The sequence below is a fragment of the Branchiostoma belcheri genome, unplaced genomic scaffold, assembly GCF_001625305.1.
Source record: "Branchiostoma belcheri isolate BF01 breed outbred unplaced genomic scaffold, Haploidv18h27 scaffold59, whole genome shotgun sequence".
NCBI lineage: Eukaryota > Metazoa > Chordata > Leptocardii > Amphioxiformes > Branchiostomatidae > Branchiostoma > Branchiostoma belcheri.
Window position 1 is genome coordinate 565,904 of NW_017804231.1, and position 18,966 is coordinate 584,869.

The following is an 18,966-nucleotide window of genomic DNA, read 5'->3' on the forward strand; positions in this document are numbered from 1 at the left end:
GTTTGCCCCTTATCAGCCTGACTTGGCTGACCTTTTCCAGAGCGGCTCCCTCTTTTTGAGGGGATGGTACCTTTACTACATTAGGGGGATGTACGATTTTGGCAGTGGTTATGATAATAACTGTTGTGTCAATAATCTGTGTTAGCACCACAGTTTTGATCTATTCACTTGAAGCTAATTTGTAAATATATTCTCGATATTGTAAATGTGAGATATGCAGCGCAATTTTTGGCTGGACTAGAAACGGTTAATCCCCACAGGCAAGCACCGTGATCATTGTCCAGACGCCAACTCCCTGACAGCACTACTACTACGAACTGCCAACAACTCTCGCCACAGTCTTAGCCGAATCTTAGATACTACAGCCAATATGGTTGACTACGACGCAGCCCTGGAATACCTGGGCTCTTTCGGCAAGTACCAGAAGCTAAAATTCGCCTTGTTGTTTGTGATGCAGCTTCCCGTTGCTTTCCATATGTTCGCGATGTCCTTCTTGGGGGCGAAGGTTAGCCATCACTGCAACTTGCCCGGATTGCAAGACGCGGGGTTCGAACCCCAAGACCCCTGTGCTCTCAACTTCTCCATTCCTCTTGTTTACGACGAAGAGGAAGAAGACTGGGTGTTGAGTGAGTGTACGCGGTACGGAGACGTGGGGACATACAGTCTCGGGAATCTCAGCTGTCCGTATGTCGCTGACTGGAATGAGACTGACGGAAGGAAGGTCCAGAAATGTGACCAGGGCTGGTGGTACGATCGGAGTCAATACCATGAGAGTATTTTCACTGAGGTGAGAGTCGTATTTTGTGTGCTGCTACGATCGTGTTAAACCTGCAACATGCGCTCAGCCTGAGACAAAATAGCTGATTGACAAGCATAGTAATCGCTAATCCCCAACGCTGAGCGGCGTTGTGTTTCTTTGGAAGATTGATAGACGGTGACCAGCGGTCACGTGGTTTAAAAAATCTTCTTGGGACCAGCTTAAACCAGTGCCAACAAGTCAGCTGTCATTGGCTGTTCGCCAACTCACTAGCCAGTTGAAAACACTGCGAGGTGAACAGATAAACGACTGTTGCTGATGTGGCAAGGCCGCAATTTCACAGTATTAAAGGATGCCAAAATTCTCGGGTGTTTGAAATATTGGAAATTGGGTGGACGTTTTGTGAAATTATTTTTTTGTCAGGCAAAATTTTGAGTTGCTAATGCTATGGCATGCAGTACAGATTTAGTCTCTACCAGACTAACAGCGCGGATTCAAAAGCAGTACAGTAACTGTACAATTTATTGAAACAGGGAGAATAATTAGCCAGGGGATCAGAGCCATCAGAGTTTGGTCACGGTAGAGTTCATGTACCCGCGCCTTTCGGAGGGGGAATTAGCCTACCCGTGGACTGACTCTCCTGGCCAATTATTCTTCCCTTTTTTGTACCGTACCCCCGTAGGAAGACTTGGTGGAGGCTAGGACAGGTTCATATCTATGTACGAAGCCCATTAGCTATTAAACTCCACACTTGACACTGGTCTCTTTTTGCCCCGCATTTGGAAAATGTGATAACAAACAGCTGTTCAGAGACACAAATGGGTGTTAACGTCTGAAGGCCAGACCCTTTTGGCACGCCCGCAGGCGGGGTGATTTCGTGTCAAAATTGGTTTTGCCACGCCAACAGGCCCGCTTCCCGACCTTGGAATGATTTGCGTGTGTTGAGAGACAATAGGTACTTGCCATTGAACATCTAAACCAGAGTTCTAAAATATCTCACCGTCCGGGATTCTACATGTACATGTATATGGAGCCGTTTTGACATTATATGTACGTAACATTACATAGTTCACGTTGATGTCTCTTTCAGTTTGACCTCGTTTGTGACCAGAAGGCCATGAGTTACATCGCGCAGGCGCTGTACATGCTGGGTGTCCTGCTTGGCTCCGTTGGCTTTGGTCAACTCTCTGACATGTGAGTACATATTCAATCAATCAATCGACCAATCAATCGACCAATCAATCAATATCGATCAATCAATCAATATCGATCGATCAATCAATCAATCAATCACTCAGCTACAGTGTTAAACATGCAGCATCTTCCGTTCTTTAGTCCTTCTCAATATGAATTGACCCAGTACTTTAGGCACGTGACCTCAAGAACACGTAACTCCCGTTGTCGATCAGAGACACCTGTGAGCCTGTACCGTCTCTAGTCCAGAAATGTTGTTATTATTTCGTGTAGGTTTTGTGTTGAAACTTTTGTCTACCTCAACAAATTACGCTTCATACCATGTGTCTACTTTGTCACTCCGCAGAATCGGGAGGAAGAGGACCCTGCTTCCGTGCCTCATTCTGCAGATCATCTTCGGCGTTGCTGCCGCCTTTTCCCAACCTGACCAGCTTCATCATCTTCCGTCTCATCGTCGGCGCGGCCTGTCTGGGATCCTTTCTTCCCGCTTTCGTTTCAGGTGGTTACGTTAAATTTGTGTTTGCGATACGGCTACGTGTACATGCAAACCCATCCTCGCATGTTAGGCCCGCCGTTTGTATTCGTCGAGCAACAAGTGGCGAGCCTGGCACGAGACGATGTAGACCGAATTGCTCAATCGGCGTGGAAAGCTTGAATGACGAAGCCGAAAAATAGTTGTACAACTATTGTCTCAATCTTTATGCAGAGGTTTAGGTCCGGCATAATTTTGTTTTAGGTGTTTTTAGGTGTTTTTTTATCGGGCTTTCCGTTTTATTCTAGCCAAAAGGAGGCAAATGGATGATTTGGTACTGTCTTGCAGCCACCAAAGATCTGCTTGGAGATTAATACAGTGTCTCCATCCATGCATTGACTTTAGAAAAACTTTAAGTATAGCTGAGATAAAGTTATTATTGTTTCTTCACGCAGTGACAGAGATGGTTGGAAAGGAGAAGAGAACGCTGGTGGCTACAGGGTGCCAGGTCTCCTTTCGCGTTCGGTCTGATCATCATGGCCCTGCTGGCGTACCTGCTGCGGAACTGGAGACACCATCAGCTGGCCATCTCTCTCAGCAATGTTCCCATGCTGCCGCTGTGGTGGTAAGGACTACTGATGTAACAAACTTCAATCTAGACTACACAAACTAGACTTGATTATACTTGGGTACCGTATGACCAGGGGTATGTTTTGGGCTGTTACGAATTACGATAATGCTTGTTACGTACCGCATTGAGACTGAATTCGAAATAGTTGAGAATCCTCGAAAAACGAATGTTAACGTTACTGTCAAAAGCCATGCTTCTACGATATACACGGTATATCCTGTTCATAAACGTCTACTCCGATTGTCCGTGAGCAACCTTTTTGTGCGGGCGTAAACTAACTGGGGTCGATGGTATCCAGGCTACCTTGGCCTTGGGCGATCCCATTCACACATTTGTTGACTTACGTGCACGTTAACGTCTGCCAGGTTTATGATCGAGTCTCCAAGATGGCTGCAGTCCCAGGGTCGTGATGCAGAGGTGGAACACATCATCAGGGAGGCGGCCAGGGTCAACGGAGTGGTGGTTCCCGAGTCAGTCTTCACCGCCAAGAGAGCAGAACCTAAGGTCACAGTTTGTGTTCTCGGCATTGGTAGACAGGGCGGCAAAATGTTTGGCAACTTCTTGAGGCTATGCAAATGTTAAATAAAACATTGTCATGTACAATTAACAAAAAAATTATCATATACAGGACAGAAATCACGAAGCCAAATGTCTACCCACGAGAGGCCTGTTGAATAGGCATAACTAGCGCCAGTTCAGCCCCTGTCACAAAGAGCCGAATATGGCCTACCAAACACTGCTGAACTCCTCCAACCATGGTTAGGAGTAGGTTGACTGGTGTTCGGTCAGGTTGGCTACTGGCAGCTGCCCCAGCCGAATGTTTCAAAATGTTTAAAACATCCGGGCGTGGACGGGAGGTTCGGCCATAGTTGGCTGGTGTTTGGCTGATGTCCCAGCAGTTTTGAACGGGTGTCAAATACAACTCAAATTCGATTCGATATGTATAGAAAGGTAGGCGCGGCCTAGAGTTGGTCAGACTGCTCAAGTACTTTAGCCAAATTTGGTGACCGGGGAAGGGTCTGAATGTGTGACAGGGGCTTTAGCAACTGCATGGGAGTTTATCAATGACAACTAAAGACAGAGGAAGTAGAAGGACGTAACTAACTGTCAGCATTGCATGCCATGTAATGTATACATGGTTGCATAACTTGCACTTGCTCCGTGTATCTGTAGGACACCGGAAAATACTCAGTTCTGGATCTTGTGCGCACGCCTAACATGAGGAGGAGGTCCATCTTTGTCTTCTTCAATTGGTTAGCCTCAATATTGTTGTATAATGCATTTCATGGTTGTATCAATATATATCACAAAGCGTGTGCTGCACGTACATTGAACCGTCTTGTTTCGCTGAACATCGTCATCATATTTCGCTTAACAAGATGTGTAGGTAATAAAAAAATCACAGGGAGACATAGGGCATTCTCTCAGGCCAGACCTGCAGCAAGCATGTGTCACGCAATGGCCTCTAGCTTTTTAAGCCATCAGCCAATCAGATAACCCCCTTTCTGTTACTGGAGGGAAAATTGCTAGCCAATCACGTCGCCGCTCATGGTAAAGGAGTAACGTGATTGGATGGTGAGAGGATTAGACGACTTGTATGACTTGAACACCGGTTTTCTCCCTGATACCACAGGTTGGTGATAACTATGGTGTACTACGGACTGGGACTGAACACGTCATCTTTAGGCGGGAACGACTACATCAACTTTGCCCTAGCGGGCCTGGTGGAGATCCCGGCACTGATACCTTCTATCTACGCTACTAACTACTTCGGAAGGTATCGTCTTTTTAGTGTTTATAAGTACCGATCGATTTAAATGGTGGGTGTGGCAACTTGTAGAGGTGTTTTAAACTCCAAGCCGATAGAGGCATTCTACATTATCTTTGTGTTATATGTTTGAAAGAGCAGCATGGTAACGTTGCTATATATGCTACTTGGTTGACGGCTGATGTTTTCCCTTCTTAGACGGTATCCTCACTCTGCTACACTGGTGCTGGGAGGACTGGCCTGTTTGTTTACCCCGTACCTCGCACCTCCTTATGTCGCAGAACGTAAGTATAGCTATTACCACAATATGGCGCCATACACATTTATCACACATTCAATGAAATGATCGTCTTTAAAAATGAATAATTTTAGCGAACGTTTGGGCTTGCTGTTGTAGCCTGGTTACCAGACGTATTTTAGTTCCCAAGTCTATATAGAGAGGATAGGTTTGGGAGCTAAATTGCGTCTGGTAACCAGGCTATTGCTGTTGATGTAACAACATGCTGTATTGGTTCATTTGTTGTTTGTACAAAATAAATCTCAATCTTTCAATGATATCCAACGTTTATAGATGTAAATGATCCTTAAATGATCTTTCATTGGGTTTCGTTTCTAGGATCATGATAAACATAATTTCGTATGCTGCCCTTTCAGATCTGAACCCGCTGTCCATCACTCTTGCCATGATCGGTAAGTTCGCGGTGACAGCCAGCTTCAACATCATTTACTTCTGGACAGCTGAGATGTACCCGACTGTAGTCAGGTGAGACAGAAGAACAATCAGTCACTAAAGATACTGTCGAAGTTGCTTTTCGTATGACTTTGTTGGGGAAACAGCAAAGGGAGGAGGAGTGGTAGAAAAGGACGAGAATATTATGTAGTGTACGCCCGGTAAGCATATTGCCTGCGTAGAACGAAAGTATCAGAATTTATCATGGAATAGCTTTCATGCCAACCGGTGTTAATAATGTTTTATTTTCCTATCCAGGAACGTTGCTGTCGGGACCTCCTCCATGTGGGCCCGTGTCGGCGGAGTGATTTCCCCCTTCGTCCTCCTGTCCGACACCGCCTGGGGCCCGCTTCCCTACCTCATATTCGGCGTCCTGTCCATCACCGCCGGCGCAGTGGCGCTGCTGCTGCCCGAGACGCTCGGAGTTCCCCTGCCGGACACGCTGGAGGAGGGAGAGAACTTCGGCAGGTATGTGTATCTATTTGAAGATTCTAAGTTGACTATCATATATACTATCATGAAAGTTTATGTGTTGGTAGCTACATGTTTAAAGATAAAACTTTCACTCCAACACAAGAGATTGTTCGCACCTAGCTAGAGCATTTGACCAGTCACTCTTGTCTTAGACTGACCCGGTGAGATTTGTCACGTGTCTTCTTATTCGATCATACAAACTACTAGTACCTAAGTGATGTTTAGTTTTCAGTGCTACGTGATGCAAACAATTTCTTGCGTTTGAGTCAAATGTAATAAAGTAGGCTTTGTCCTCAGGCGTCGCCGAAAATAGAATTAATTTCCTATACACATTTACGTTGGTTACATCTTTATGTCATAATCTATAATGTGAGCCAAAAGGCAGACGATTTATCACGAATGAGAGCTATATCATATTGTGGTCATGTTTGCTCTTGTACACTTTTGTGGTGAAACATGCATTAGGAATGATGCAATAGACAATCAATGGGATGCAAACGGTTTGGTGTGGTTACTACATGTAACGGGATAAAATTATTATGAGTGACTTCTGGTAAAATTGGTTGCCCCTACAGAAAAAGGCCGCACCAGCCCGGAAGAGTCCAAACTCCAGGGGAAGACATAGCGCTGGCAAAGCAAGGTCTGGCAGAGAACAAGGTGTAGATACCTGATACGTATTGTTTAATTAATTGACAACGAATAAAATGTATACGTTCGAAACATGCCAGTAGCTTGTATAACCTTTATCAAATGTAGTGATTTAATTAAACGAGCGTTTATGTCCTCAGATTTTTACTTTTCGCTGAGAAGAATGTTATATACAAGGAATTCTAAACTTTTGCTTCCATGATATTATAGCAATAACCTATGTAGTTATATATGTGTAATCGACATAATTTTGCAAGTAATATTTATATGTAAAGCTGAATCATGATATCAATGAATGGCACATGGCAACAGCATTATGTACTTAATGGATATACAGCGCACGGATTAGCGGTTATCGTTCAAAACCAGTGGTAAGTATATTAGCCGAGTTTGTTACATAAATCTAGCTCTTTATTTCTTCCATTACGCTTGGCAGTAATACATGTTAGCAACATACTGTGACAATAGAAATACATATAAAATACAGCAAAAGACCCCACGTTTGCGAGGTATTGCTATAGTATTGACAACGTTACATTTTACATTTTCGGCACTGTAAATTTAGAAAGGAACGTTATATAAACATTTGAATTTCATTCATGAAATATCGTAAAATATCAGCAACTGCGTAGTATCTTTCGTGCAATAGTTTCACTATATATAGATAGCACCGCAGGTTAGACTGAGAAAAGCAGCGTTACAAATACTATCCAAATACTATCAAATGTGTACTGTCATTGCAATTTCGGCAAAATACTATGCAGTATTATCAAAGATATTTACTTACAAGTAACTTCATACATTTCCTCTTTATATATACATATATTTGTTACTTCATTTATTACATTTTATTGCAAAGTACAGCCCTTAAGACTTATCTATCCATCTTGTGTCTTCTTTGGAGCTGGATGACTATGCTAAACACTCATAAAGGAGAGACTTAATTTCCGACTATGAGAAGAAGTTTGACTTCTCCGTAGGTACTCTGTAGAATGGGACCGGTGCAAAAGCCAAGCCAACCTTTCATGGTGTAGCAGCAATAGCAGATCATACAAGAAAGGTTAAGTGGCATCACTGTTTTTATGATACCTGTAACTAAGTAGTACATAGCTATAGAAAAAAACCTAACCAAAGTCTTTCGTGATTCTACACTTGTACCTTTTACAGCATGTCTGTTTCTTCTGTGTCAAGATCATCCATGACCTCCAGAACAACTGGTTGGGTCTGTGGAATAGAAGTAGAGACATTTTAATTTAGGGTCTCAAGTACTAGTAAGTCCATAGTACGTTGTTGTGCTCTATATGATAAGACTACCATCTGGTCATTCAGAATACATTCATGTCTGTGCTGATTGAAATTGTGGCAGCAATACTTGTTTCCTGATCTGGAATGTGCAACTTGAGAACGTGAAACAAATTGAAATGTGAATCTTGGACTACCGTGATTTGTATGAATATATTTGGAACATTGCCATCGATATTGCAACAAATATTTGTGACAAATTAAAAATTCTGCAAGTCTGTTGAAATATTTCTGTCGGGTGATCTGATGCCGTGAACAGGCCTGGATATATGGTAACCCATGTGATATTGGAATGTATTGTGTAGTACATGTACTTACGTCTGCTGCCGAGCAGCCTTTTCTCAGTTTGTACACCGCCACTGCCACGATGGCCACGGCACACACCGCCGCTGCTACCACCAGCCCGATCATCTTCGCACTCAGCCCGGGTCCTGACGTCACATCTGCTGGGAAAGATATTTCTGTTAATACTTTTGTATAGGCGTGTGTCTATCATTGATTTATTCAACTTTATTACAATAGAAGAGAATTGTTATAATCTGCATAATACACATTGGGAAATTACCTCCGTTTGTGAGATAGACCGACGGACTTCTTTCCTGACCAGGTTCGGACGGGTCAAACCTGTACCCATAACATGTAATGGGCTGCCCTAAGTCCTGGGCCATCACGTTGTGTATGGTGAGGTTACAGCACAGACTGCCTGCCAGTCCACTGCTGCATCGTACCGAGAACTTGGAGGGGTTTTTTACGGCAGTCGTGTTGTTTGGGCCTCTTTCAAATATGAGTTGAGATGATATTCCATTGTAGAAGGCTTGCCAGACAAACGTATGGCCCTGAGTAGGCAGTAGTTTAACATTAACAATGCAAGTTTCCTGTGTAAATGCAATGCAAGTTTCCTGTGTAAAATACAACGTGCAGAATAAAATACAAACTACGTGATGATATAAAGCTGATAGAAGGTTTGCTATATGATGACCATGCGAGTTTTGACGTAACGGATAAGCTTCATAGTAGACAAACATCTATGTACACGATAGTTGGTAACCATTGAGACTTGCATTTCCATTCTTCAATAATTTCTGCTCAAGAAAAATTATCTTAGACAGGTACCTGTATTTTATTTGGAAAGATCTCCAGCGTTGCTTACATTGAGTGAGTAAGATATAGACATATGATATAGACGCTCAGGTAGAAGGCTAAGCTCATGTAGCAGCTTACCTCCATCCCTAATAAACAGCAGTCTACCGTAACGTTATCATGTAACAAGACGGTCTGGTTGGACGGCGGGACTGCATACCGAACAGCTGATGGTCATGTAAGAAGTAAACATACACTACTTTAGACACAAGTATGAAACATAAAGAGACTACCTTTTCTGTCTATCTGCAGTTTGCATGTGCAATATATACACGACAATGTATACACTACACTTTTTATAGCTGGTGTGTTACGCCGAAGGGCGGTTATATACCGGCTGTACAGATACAAAAACTCAAGTTCCTTGACTTTATACCAAACAATTATTGTCTCATCCATGAAACGTATGTTTGATTTTCATAATCTATACCTCAAGATATAAGTGTCACAACTTGATATGAAACTCTCAATCCTACAATGGGCAGAAGTGTTATCATAATGTTAGCCAGGAAAATCCTACCATCAAAGCAGAGGTTAAAGAGGGAAACCTTTACCCTCTTCTGGTTGACATCCGACTCCTTCGATGGGTCGTTCCAAGAAATAGAGGGGCTGTTGATGACACTTTAACACCTAGCTCTTCAGCTCCCTAAGTCCTCCAGTCCTAAGGATTTCAAACTCCCTAAGTCCTTAGGTCCCCGTCCTTTGTCATCACCCCATCTATTTTTTATTTATTTTTCGAACGGGCCGAAAATAAAACCGATACCAATAAAAAAAATGTAGCCATGTTATCCTCCCTGCCACCTGTTCAGCATGCACGACAACACTTATCGACTCGACCAAAACCCTCACCTGAAACTTCGCAGAATCCTCCCGCTATGAGGAAGACGCAAACACACAGAGACATGTACATAAACAACGGCATCTTCTCTACTTCTCCCGTGTGCAGTTTTATGAGACCGCGATTCACTTCCGCGTTGGACTTTATATTACCCATGTGACCTTGCGCAGCGACCTTGTCCTTTGACACGGATGTTGACAGAGTTCTTTACCTGGCGGCTGCCATTATTTACATGGTCTAACCTTTTGATAACGTAGTCTACCATTACCACTACCGTATATCATGTCATGCAGATGCATGCCGTAGAAATGATCATAACATGTTGTCCTGTCAATGTGATATTGTCCTGTTAATGTTTAAAAAATGTGTAGAAAAATGCCATATGATTGCATTTTTGCTGTTTATGTGCCCAGAAGATTTAAACGTTCTACATTCATTGTATAAACAAGACGTATAACGTTATACCACACCAGAATCATTCAAATTCTATCTTCACTGTTGTAATTAACTACTTGGTCTGCCCAATCAGAATTTTGACACAAAGGAGAATAAAAAGTTTAGCAGGTGGCAAATTATTCAGATATCTACAGTAAGGGTAGCCAGGTAAAACAGGTTGGGCAACATTATTTGCCAAGTCAGGTCAAAGGTCATCTGAAAGACTACCGTCATTTCTTGACTAGTCTACATGTACCTTGTTTGCAAAGCAGACAGAAGAGTCTACAGCACCTGAAGCAGTGCTTTCTGACTGTAGAGCTTGAGGTATGTCTTGTTTATTATGTTAACCTCACGTATCACAACAGTTACTTCCCTGCCTATCTTTTCATGTTAACTTAAATCAAAAACATGGTTATGTAGGATAGCCCTCTTGTCTTGTAGTAAACAAAATGCTTCCGTATGTATGAAGTGTAGCGCTATATACAGGTAGTTTCATTAAGCTAAGTGAAATTATACTATATCTACATCGCATTTATGAAGTTACTAGTAGTGTACACTCGATCCAAGTGTCAAAATATTCCCATATCTAGATAGTTATTACGTTTATAATTGACAAACCTAACACTGGCCAGGGGTAACCTGGAATACAAAAATTATTTGAGGATTTGACTTTGACTGACCGATTTCTCGTCAGTGCAAATCATTCAACTTGTTTGTAATTTTACAGAAATTCCGGACCACGATTATAATGACAACTGTCGGGCCGTGTAAAATGATGCTAATCAAGATTACTGTTGGCATCGGTTTTCTTATGTCAGTAATACTGCAATGTTCAGGTGAGTATGTATTGCCTTTTTCCTCACATTGTGGGTATACGTAGTACTACTATGAAAATAGTGTGTGATCAGTTTATGTACAACTACAATGTACGTTTTGTTGGCGAATGACCTATCTATCTAATGTTGTTTGGTAAACGTGTAATCTTATTTGTATATTTGAATGGGAAATATAATACATAACTATTTCTGTTGTCTTCCTCTCTTTCCATACAACACTACATGTAGCTCAGAGCACGAACACAACAACATCAAATTCCGCTGTCATCACAGTAACAAACTCTACGATGGTCAACTCTACACAAAAGAGCACACGTAAGTAATAACATGGTAAACTTAATTGCAATTAAAAAAATACTCGTAGTTGGTATATTTGTCGTCAGATGTTTCCACTACGTATGACCTGAACATACGTCAATGTGTTTTTATATGTTTAATGTTTATTTTTCTCAATACGTCCGATAAATAGTGATATATAATGTCACAGAGTGTTTTTATGTATTATACTTTCAGCCCGCTTCATCACGATCAACACTTCCATCAGTAACTGGGCGAAGGCTGGCATCGCAGTCGGCCTGACGCTTGGCGTGGTGCTGGTTGCCGGGATAGTAGCTGCCAGCTGTCACTGCTGGTTACGAAACCAAAAAGGAAGCGTAAGTTATCATTATGATTATTCTTTTTTGAGACTTATATTTTTGCAATCTTTTTAATCGTCACAGAGACAAATAATATAGATTTAGTTAGATACCAGACTATACCTTTATTTAGCTGGTAAGGGCATGAATATACAACAAATATCTTTCATTCATTCATTGTCTGTGCTGATTGGCACGTTAATTATTCACATATTTCATATACTAGTAACAAATCAATAATTCAAAGCTAAAGACATGTTTGCTAGAAATGTCATGTCTCACTATCAATCAGCTCCAATGTAAATGACACAATATGAATATTGTCCTGACCCCCTCTAGGACTTGATACCAGATAAAGAAGAAGACATAGAAGAAGAGGTTCGTCTTGCTGAATGAAAGTGGCAACATTTCGTCTTCAGGTGCAGCTATAACGCAGCTAAATAAGGCCATGTAGCTATGTATATAAAACGAACAAAGTAGTATTGTTACCATAACATTTTACCCACGTTTTGAATGTATACCTGTCATGGCTGGCTTGCCAATACATTACGTTTCTAAACAACGGTTTCTGCTACTGTGTAAATAGTAGTAGTGTATACTAAACAAGTACTAGTATTAGTAATCAGAATTGAGGTATAGCAATACATTTATCGAGAGATATATTTTTGCACTCCATTAGTGGATAACATTTTGGAGATAACAGGGTTATGCAGTACCTCTTGTGATCACTAGATGTTGCTGCATACACTAGCCTTGAGCATGAGGTACAAATGTTAGAACAAAACAAGAATCTAGGCTTCGATACGCAATATTCATGCATTATGTTTACATGTAGATAATGGTTATAAGACGCGTTTGGTAAATTTCGCAATTTTTTCATGAATAATTTTCTAAATATCTCTAAATAAAAATAAAGTAGACAATGTGTGTCTAAATGTTCCATTATTTTATAACACACATTACGCTATTGATCTTGTAATAATCATTCTTTAAACTATAACGTGTATTTGTAACTCAAAATCTGATAAAAAAACATATGTCCAGGAAACAGAGTATTGGTTGTTATTGCATCAGACTCACTGTCTGACCGCTAGACCGTTGCCCTTTGTCAGGCTACTGAACACCGTCAAAACAGGTTGTTTACTGTAAGCGTAACCATACATGCATACTGTCAAAAGGACCAAATGGAGGTAATTCTGATTAAATGATGCTGTCGTCCTTACCATTATAGGTCCTTACAAAGTACTAATATGGAATGTGCAGGTTGACCTAACGTTAACAATGTTGTGGGTGAATGTCATTGTTACCTGAGCCTAGCCTTTGGCCATTCTGAGCATTACGTCACATGTTTATAGTGTAAGGACGTACCAACTGAAGCAAGTGCAAGTGTAGGCTGACTAAGAGTGGTGTTACTACTGAGCAGTATGGTCATTTCTGAGCTGCTTAGTGCTTAGATAAGGTTAGGACTGAATGATATATATTAGATTATTGTATTAAAGCTATAAAGAGCGGCAATGTCATCCTACAGAAGTCAGAACCCCCTCCGTTTGGAATAGTCTGTGTTTTGGTCCGGGCAGAATAAAAACAAGTCCTATCTCTTTGTTAGTACGTAGATTGTGTCTGCTCTAGCAAAAGTGACTTTCTAACTAATCGTAAAGGTAGCATTTGAAGATTGTCACTTAGTGTTGTGAAGAAGGACGTCCTGGCAGGGCAACTAGGGGTGCTGTCTGGTACTGTAGAGGTCAGTACACACATGGTTTTATGCGTACACTGCGTTGTGCTGTGTCCAAGCCAGATACAGAGCTAGATACAGGACGGTCAATGATGTTTGCCCATCACAGTTCTGCAATATACTTCCCTTTCAGGCTGCGTACTATGAGGTTTTATAGCTTCATATCAAACCACAAAACTAACCACAGACGAAATGTAGTGTATGACAAACCACACCCAGTTTTGTATATGCAACATATGGCTCCTACTGTGTGGCAAAAAATATTTCTACTGATAGCATAATTGGCAATGTTCTTTGCCTCTGGAGATTATAGTATCATACGAATTAAGCTATGTAATAGAGTTGCACAAATACTAGTAGTTGGAGGAATATCTGGCTGCGAAAATGAAAGTGAAATATTAAGTAAACAGGGATGACAAATAGTCCGAAAATGAAAGTTCATTCATGAGCTACCTTTGTTCGTTCACATTTAGATTTAGATACGCATATATTTTCGTTTTCGAAATTGATAGAGTGCAGGTTAACAGTAGCTGTATTTAAGACATCGGATAAGTTTGTATCTCCAATTTTTCAACTTCCTGCAAAAAACTGTATGTTGTTAAACGCGTCCATGTTGAACTGATGTATATTCTCACTGCAAACGTTCATCCAACGGGGAGACCCTTCATTTCACCATATTTCTCAGGGTAGGTGCACCAGCAATCTTACATTTAGTTAACTATCCATTAATGGAAGAAGAGGAGAATGAATCCAGTCCATGACAGTACTTCAGAACCACACGCTGCACGAAGGCCTCGACTCCGCCCATCCAAGACAGCGTCTACTGACCAGATGACGAAGAAGAATAGGAAAGAAGCAGTAATGTTACAACTCAAGTTAGCGAATAAGAGAGTGTGAGTGAGCTGTGGCTTAGAGAACAGTGCTATACATTCATAATATACTGTATGCATCGTTGCTATTTTCACTTGTTGTGTGATATAAAGGTCTATAACTATTATGCTAACTATCATGATGATCAACGACAGACCAACAAATACCAGAGTATAGCACCATGCAAAACTTAAATTACTAACACAAGTGCCAACGTTAGCTGTGCCTTTATGCTATACTCACTTGTAAATAACAATGAACTTCAACGTTTTCACAGTGTTTAGAGCTAGGGCCAGGTTAAGACTGCCAGAGGGTACTGGTCGGCGTGCATGATTCCAAGTAGAGATGAAATTTCATGAAATGAGATTGTGAAACACATACTTACCTACCTGTATGTTGACGCTGCGAATGGCGCATATTATCAGAAATATATTCTTATTTATGAGGGTAATAATATATAAATTTGTCTATCACAGGTATACCATGATGCACAATGACGTTTGTGACATTTCACATGACACTTCTGCTGGCAGTTCTTGCGCCAGGTAAACTTGTACACTCATTATAAGAAATAAAGGAGGAGACTAGACATGCAAATGAGAAACAATACCAAAAGCTTCAGTTACTCTAGAACATATCATGTTACGGTCTATTGCGTGAACAAAACCTGAACATTTTGGAGATTATGGACTGCACGTACATCCAGATTTGCACAGTCTGTTAAACTAAATAATTGGTGACATCAAGTCAATATGCTATTCATTTCGGGTGACAAAACAGGTCCACTGTTCATTGTTCACATACGTTTGATTCACAGCATAGCTAACACTATAACCAGCCCGTCACAAACCTACTAGTTGTTTGTATCCCCGCCAGGTGTTAGGTACACATTACAAGACGTCGACATCGGTTTTGCCAGTTTGGTATGCAAAGGAAAATCTGTAAAGGGTCAAAGTTTATGGAGGGATTTTGGCGTGGATTCACATTTTGCTGATTGATTGTTTTGCAGTATGCTCATACATGTAAACATTGTGTCCATGTGTTTATGAATCTCTCTCTGTGCATGTGTTTGTGTGTATGTGTGCATGTGCAAGTGTGTGCATGCATGCATGAGCAAGTGTGTGTGTGTGTGTGTGCGTGTGTGTGTGTGTGTGTGCGTGTGTGTGTGTGTGTGTGTGTGTGCGTGTGTGTGTGTGCTTGTGTGTGTATGTGGGTGTGCGTGTGTGTGTGTGTGTGCGTGTGTGCGCGCGCGCGCGCGCGTGTGTGTGTGTGTGTCTGTGTGTCTGTGTCTGTGTCTGTGTGTGCATGTATGTGTGCATGTATGTGTGAATAAGTACTGATCCGGTTTTTCTACCTGTAGTGGTTGAGGGGCAACAACAAGCCAGGTACACCGAAGTCCCCAGAGACACCACTGTAGTGGAGGGGGAAAACGTTACCCTAAACTGTAGTGTCGAGAACATCACTAACGACACATCAGTCAAGTGGTTCGGCCCTCCTAATTACCACTTCAGGACAGAGGGAAGAAACTCTGGCCACCCCAGGTACATGGAGATGACTTCATAAACTACTGAATGTTCTACTTCTGTGTGTTGCGGATCATGATCATAATACTGACTGACTGACTACTGATTGAATGATATACTGCAATGGTAGTGCATATAAAGGTGTCCAATGCAATTTCAGTCCCGTAGCGTACTGATATCTGTGAGGAAACAATGCAATAATGTCGCTGACGGAAAACGGTGGCTTGTTTTGTATTATAGGATGATTCTAGCTATTTATGGGTGATATTAAAGTAGTAAAATGAAGGGATGCAGCTTGATGTGACGGCAAACGTTTCAAAATGATACCGAGAATGTGATAAAAAATGTCAATATCAGACAAATTTCCTCTCCCAGAATATTATTGTTTTGCCACCCTAAAATTACACTTTATGCCTTTAATCGCGAATCCGTTTGGTACCGAAACATTATGAGACCATTCCTACTCAAAAAGATTAGCCACTTCTGAGGTTTGATTGAAGCAGATCCCTTCATTGATTTACGATGTTTTCGTGTCGTAAGTCTGTCTCCCTGTCCTCCGACAGGTACACGATTGTCGGGGACCCGTCTGAAGACGAGTTTAACCTTCACATCACCAGTGTCAGCAAGGCTGACGGCGGGCAGTTTCGGTGTTGGGTGAGGGAGGTGCGGGGAGACCCAGCAGAGGCCACCCTTACTGTTAAGGACCGCGTTACAAGCGCTGTCTCAAACGTGCACGCTTTTTCTTCGAAATGTTTGATCATATTGCAGTGTTTCGTGCTGAAATTTCTGTGATGTGAGACTGGAATTCGAAGATGTAGCCTGAAGACGTCAAGGGAGTTGGTTCGCTCTAGAAACTGTTCTATTGCCAGACAAGCTCCTCTTGCATACACTAGTATATTGTGTGCCATTTGGGCCGATTTATACTCCTTCCAGCCGGTATGGAAGATGTGTGTTACCATTGACGGTAATACTATATGTAGTAAGACTTGATGCAATTCATAATATATGCTATTTTAACAGAAATTCAATCTTGTTCAAATTTTGCAAGTCACAGACTGCATTGGTCTTTTACTACTGTTTTTTCTGTGGTTTGAATTAATGTGACGTTTGGAAAAACACATACACACATATACTATAGCTCTACACTGCCATTGGACAATGTAAAAGTATATTCATACTGTATATTGTAAAATGTAGCCTATCAAGTAAAAGAAGTTATAAGAGTTACAAGCTATAAGTAAACTAACTCAACACAAAAGCAAACGTACAACATCAATACTGCACGGTTTATCAAATACATGTAAACATGCCAAATGTTTTTGCCAAACGCCATGTTCGATGTCATGATCTTTTCTGGAACAATCCAGATCGCGTTTGAATGTTTAGAAGCGGTTAATATATAAATAAAGGAAAACCGCTAACCACAACCTATAACAGATGTACTTTTTTTCATGGTCGTTTTCTTTAACTAAACGTCACACTTATGATGATTTCTGATACACAAAATATAAAGAGGTCTGTAGCTACGCACATAATACAATTGTTCCCTTGGCCCATTATTTCAAGACGAGAATGAAACACAATTAGAAATCCACTGATGACATACTAAATTAAGCATACTACAGCTGTACAATATACTGCTTTGTATCTACTAACTCCGAAAGTACATAAACAGATAAAAGTACAGAGACAAAGAACATACAGGTACAGATATAGCTAGAAAGTAGCAATGTGATTACACGTCAAGTACACCGTTGACTTGTTAAGCCCCAACCTCGTGTTTGCCCATGCCGTTCGGTACCTAAGCATAAACAAAATGATTGAGAAATTTACTGTTTTACTATTATCATTTCATCTAGTTTTTTAACCGGTTACTTCTTGATGTGTGACACAGCAATTCTATTTTATCTTGTTAGGACAACACATACAAAATCAATTGAACAAAAGTACAAAAGAACAATGTGAAAACCATGGTTGGTCATATCTTTAGAAACGCCAAGATCAACTTGAAACACTTATGCCACTACAAATACAAACTTGGGTTAATTTTTAGTCCATTCAATTTAAAAAGTAAACATACCTGTACGTCGGGGTTCGCGTCACCGTTTTCCACAGCGATGTATTGCACCTGAAGTACAAGAGATAGTAGGTGAGCATATTGCCATGTAGACAATTAACTGCTTAACTCTCAAAGCATTGTGATGAGAAGTCGTAAGATGACACAAGAACATAAAGAAATTTAGCTATTTAGAATAAAGGCATGAACTTTGGGAGGATAATCATAAAAGCAAATTTGATACAAAATATTAAAAGCATGGCGGACTAAAGACACGTTTTGTTGATGATACATGGTGCTTTTTGTGCCTCATGAGTCTATGGTAAAGTAATTTTAGTTACCGGAGGGCCTTGTGGAGGGGTTCTTAAGCTCCGCCTTTTCCATACTACGTAGATAACAGCACCTGTAACGATTAAAATGGCCACCACAACTAATAGTACTATGATGGCTGTGGCCCAGTCCGGCAGTCCTCCGCCCGAGGTGGATCCCGTCGGTTCTACAGCAAACAATAAAGCAACCATCAACCAGGTGTTAAGAAAAACAGTTATATGTGCCGATAACTTTGATAAAATTGTGAATGCCGTACAAGACTGTACTCAGTACACATACCTGTGGTCTGATTGGGCGGACCTCCAGTGGTGGGCTGAGAAGTCGCGGGTGTGTTGACCGTGACGTCATCATCGGGAACGACCAGCTCTGCTTTGTACAAAGAAAAATCTATCGTTACATTACGTGGTTCTAAAGCTAAACACTTTATACAGGCAACAGTAAATCTTAACATGGCCTTCTAAGGATTATATTTACCTGACCAAGGGCCTTTCTAAAAAAATCGCTATATCAGAACTCTTTCACTAGAAAGGGAAAACATTTACATCTACATCTAGTAACAAAGATGAGTAAGCACCCATCTCATTTTACTGGTAGC

The 18,966-nt window shown here is 41.2% G+C and overlaps 3 protein-coding genes, 1 long non-coding RNA gene and 1 pseudogene across 8 annotated transcripts; 3 read left to right on the top strand and 2 right to left on the bottom strand.

Moving 5' to 3' along the window:
- Positions 1-6,846, top strand: LOC109482010 (annotated as a pseudogene).
- On the bottom strand, positions 5,975-10,102 carry LOC109482052. Of its 2 annotated transcripts, XM_019784705.1 has the most exons (6): positions 9,966-10,102; positions 9,198-9,283; positions 8,542-8,812; positions 8,295-8,419; positions 7,833-7,898; positions 5,975-5,994 (listed from the first exon to the last, which is right to left on the bottom strand). In XM_019784705.1, exons 1-5 carry the CDS (start codon positions 10,036-10,038, stop codon positions 7,836-7,838), a joined length of 618 nt encoding a protein of 205 aa, XP_019640264.1. In that variant the 5' UTR covers positions 10,039-10,102; the 3' UTR covers positions 5,975-5,994; positions 7,833-7,835. The 2 variants fall into 2 exon arrangements, with proteins under 2 accessions (XP_019640264.1, XP_019640263.1); XM_019784704.1 differs by lacking the exon at positions 5,975-5,994 and having other exon boundaries at positions 7,555-7,898.
- Positions 10,103-10,629: 527 nt separating this feature from the next.
- LOC109482063 lies at positions 10,630-12,911 on the top strand. The gene is made up of 5 exons (XM_019784723.1): positions 10,630-10,713; positions 11,117-11,225; positions 11,454-11,540; positions 11,739-11,878; positions 12,200-12,911. Exons 2-5 carry the CDS (start codon positions 11,138-11,140, stop codon positions 12,254-12,256), a joined length of 372 nt encoding a protein of 123 aa, XP_019640282.1. The 5' UTR covers positions 10,630-10,713; positions 11,117-11,137; the 3' UTR covers positions 12,257-12,911.
- Positions 12,912-13,436: 525 nt separating this feature from the next.
- On the top strand, positions 13,437-17,358 carry LOC109482059 (synaptogenesis protein syg-1-like). Of its 4 annotated transcripts, XM_019784715.1 has the most exons (5): positions 13,437-13,601; positions 14,278-14,485; positions 14,939-15,007; positions 15,823-16,003; positions 16,549-17,358. In XM_019784715.1, exons 3-5 carry the CDS (start codon positions 14,956-14,958, stop codon positions 16,775-16,777), a joined length of 462 nt encoding a protein of 153 aa, XP_019640274.1. In that variant the 5' UTR covers positions 13,437-13,601; positions 14,278-14,485; positions 14,939-14,955; the 3' UTR covers positions 16,778-17,358. The 4 variants fall into 4 exon arrangements, with proteins under 4 accessions (XP_019640274.1, XP_019640272.1, XP_019640273.1 ...); XM_019784713.1 differs by lacking the exon at positions 14,278-14,485 and having other exon boundaries at positions 16,549-17,356; XM_019784714.1 differs by lacking the exon at positions 13,437-13,601 and having other exon boundaries at positions 13,641-14,450.
- A 328-nt stretch (positions 17,359-17,686) lies between these two features.
- On the bottom strand, positions 17,687-18,488 carry LOC109482078. The gene is made up of 3 exons (XR_002140939.1): positions 18,383-18,488; positions 18,066-18,113; positions 17,687-17,786 (listed from the first exon to the last, which is right to left on the bottom strand). It is a non-coding gene; the product is annotated as an uncharacterized LOC109482078 (long non-coding RNA).
- Between the last annotated feature and the right edge of the window lie 478 nt (positions 18,489-18,966).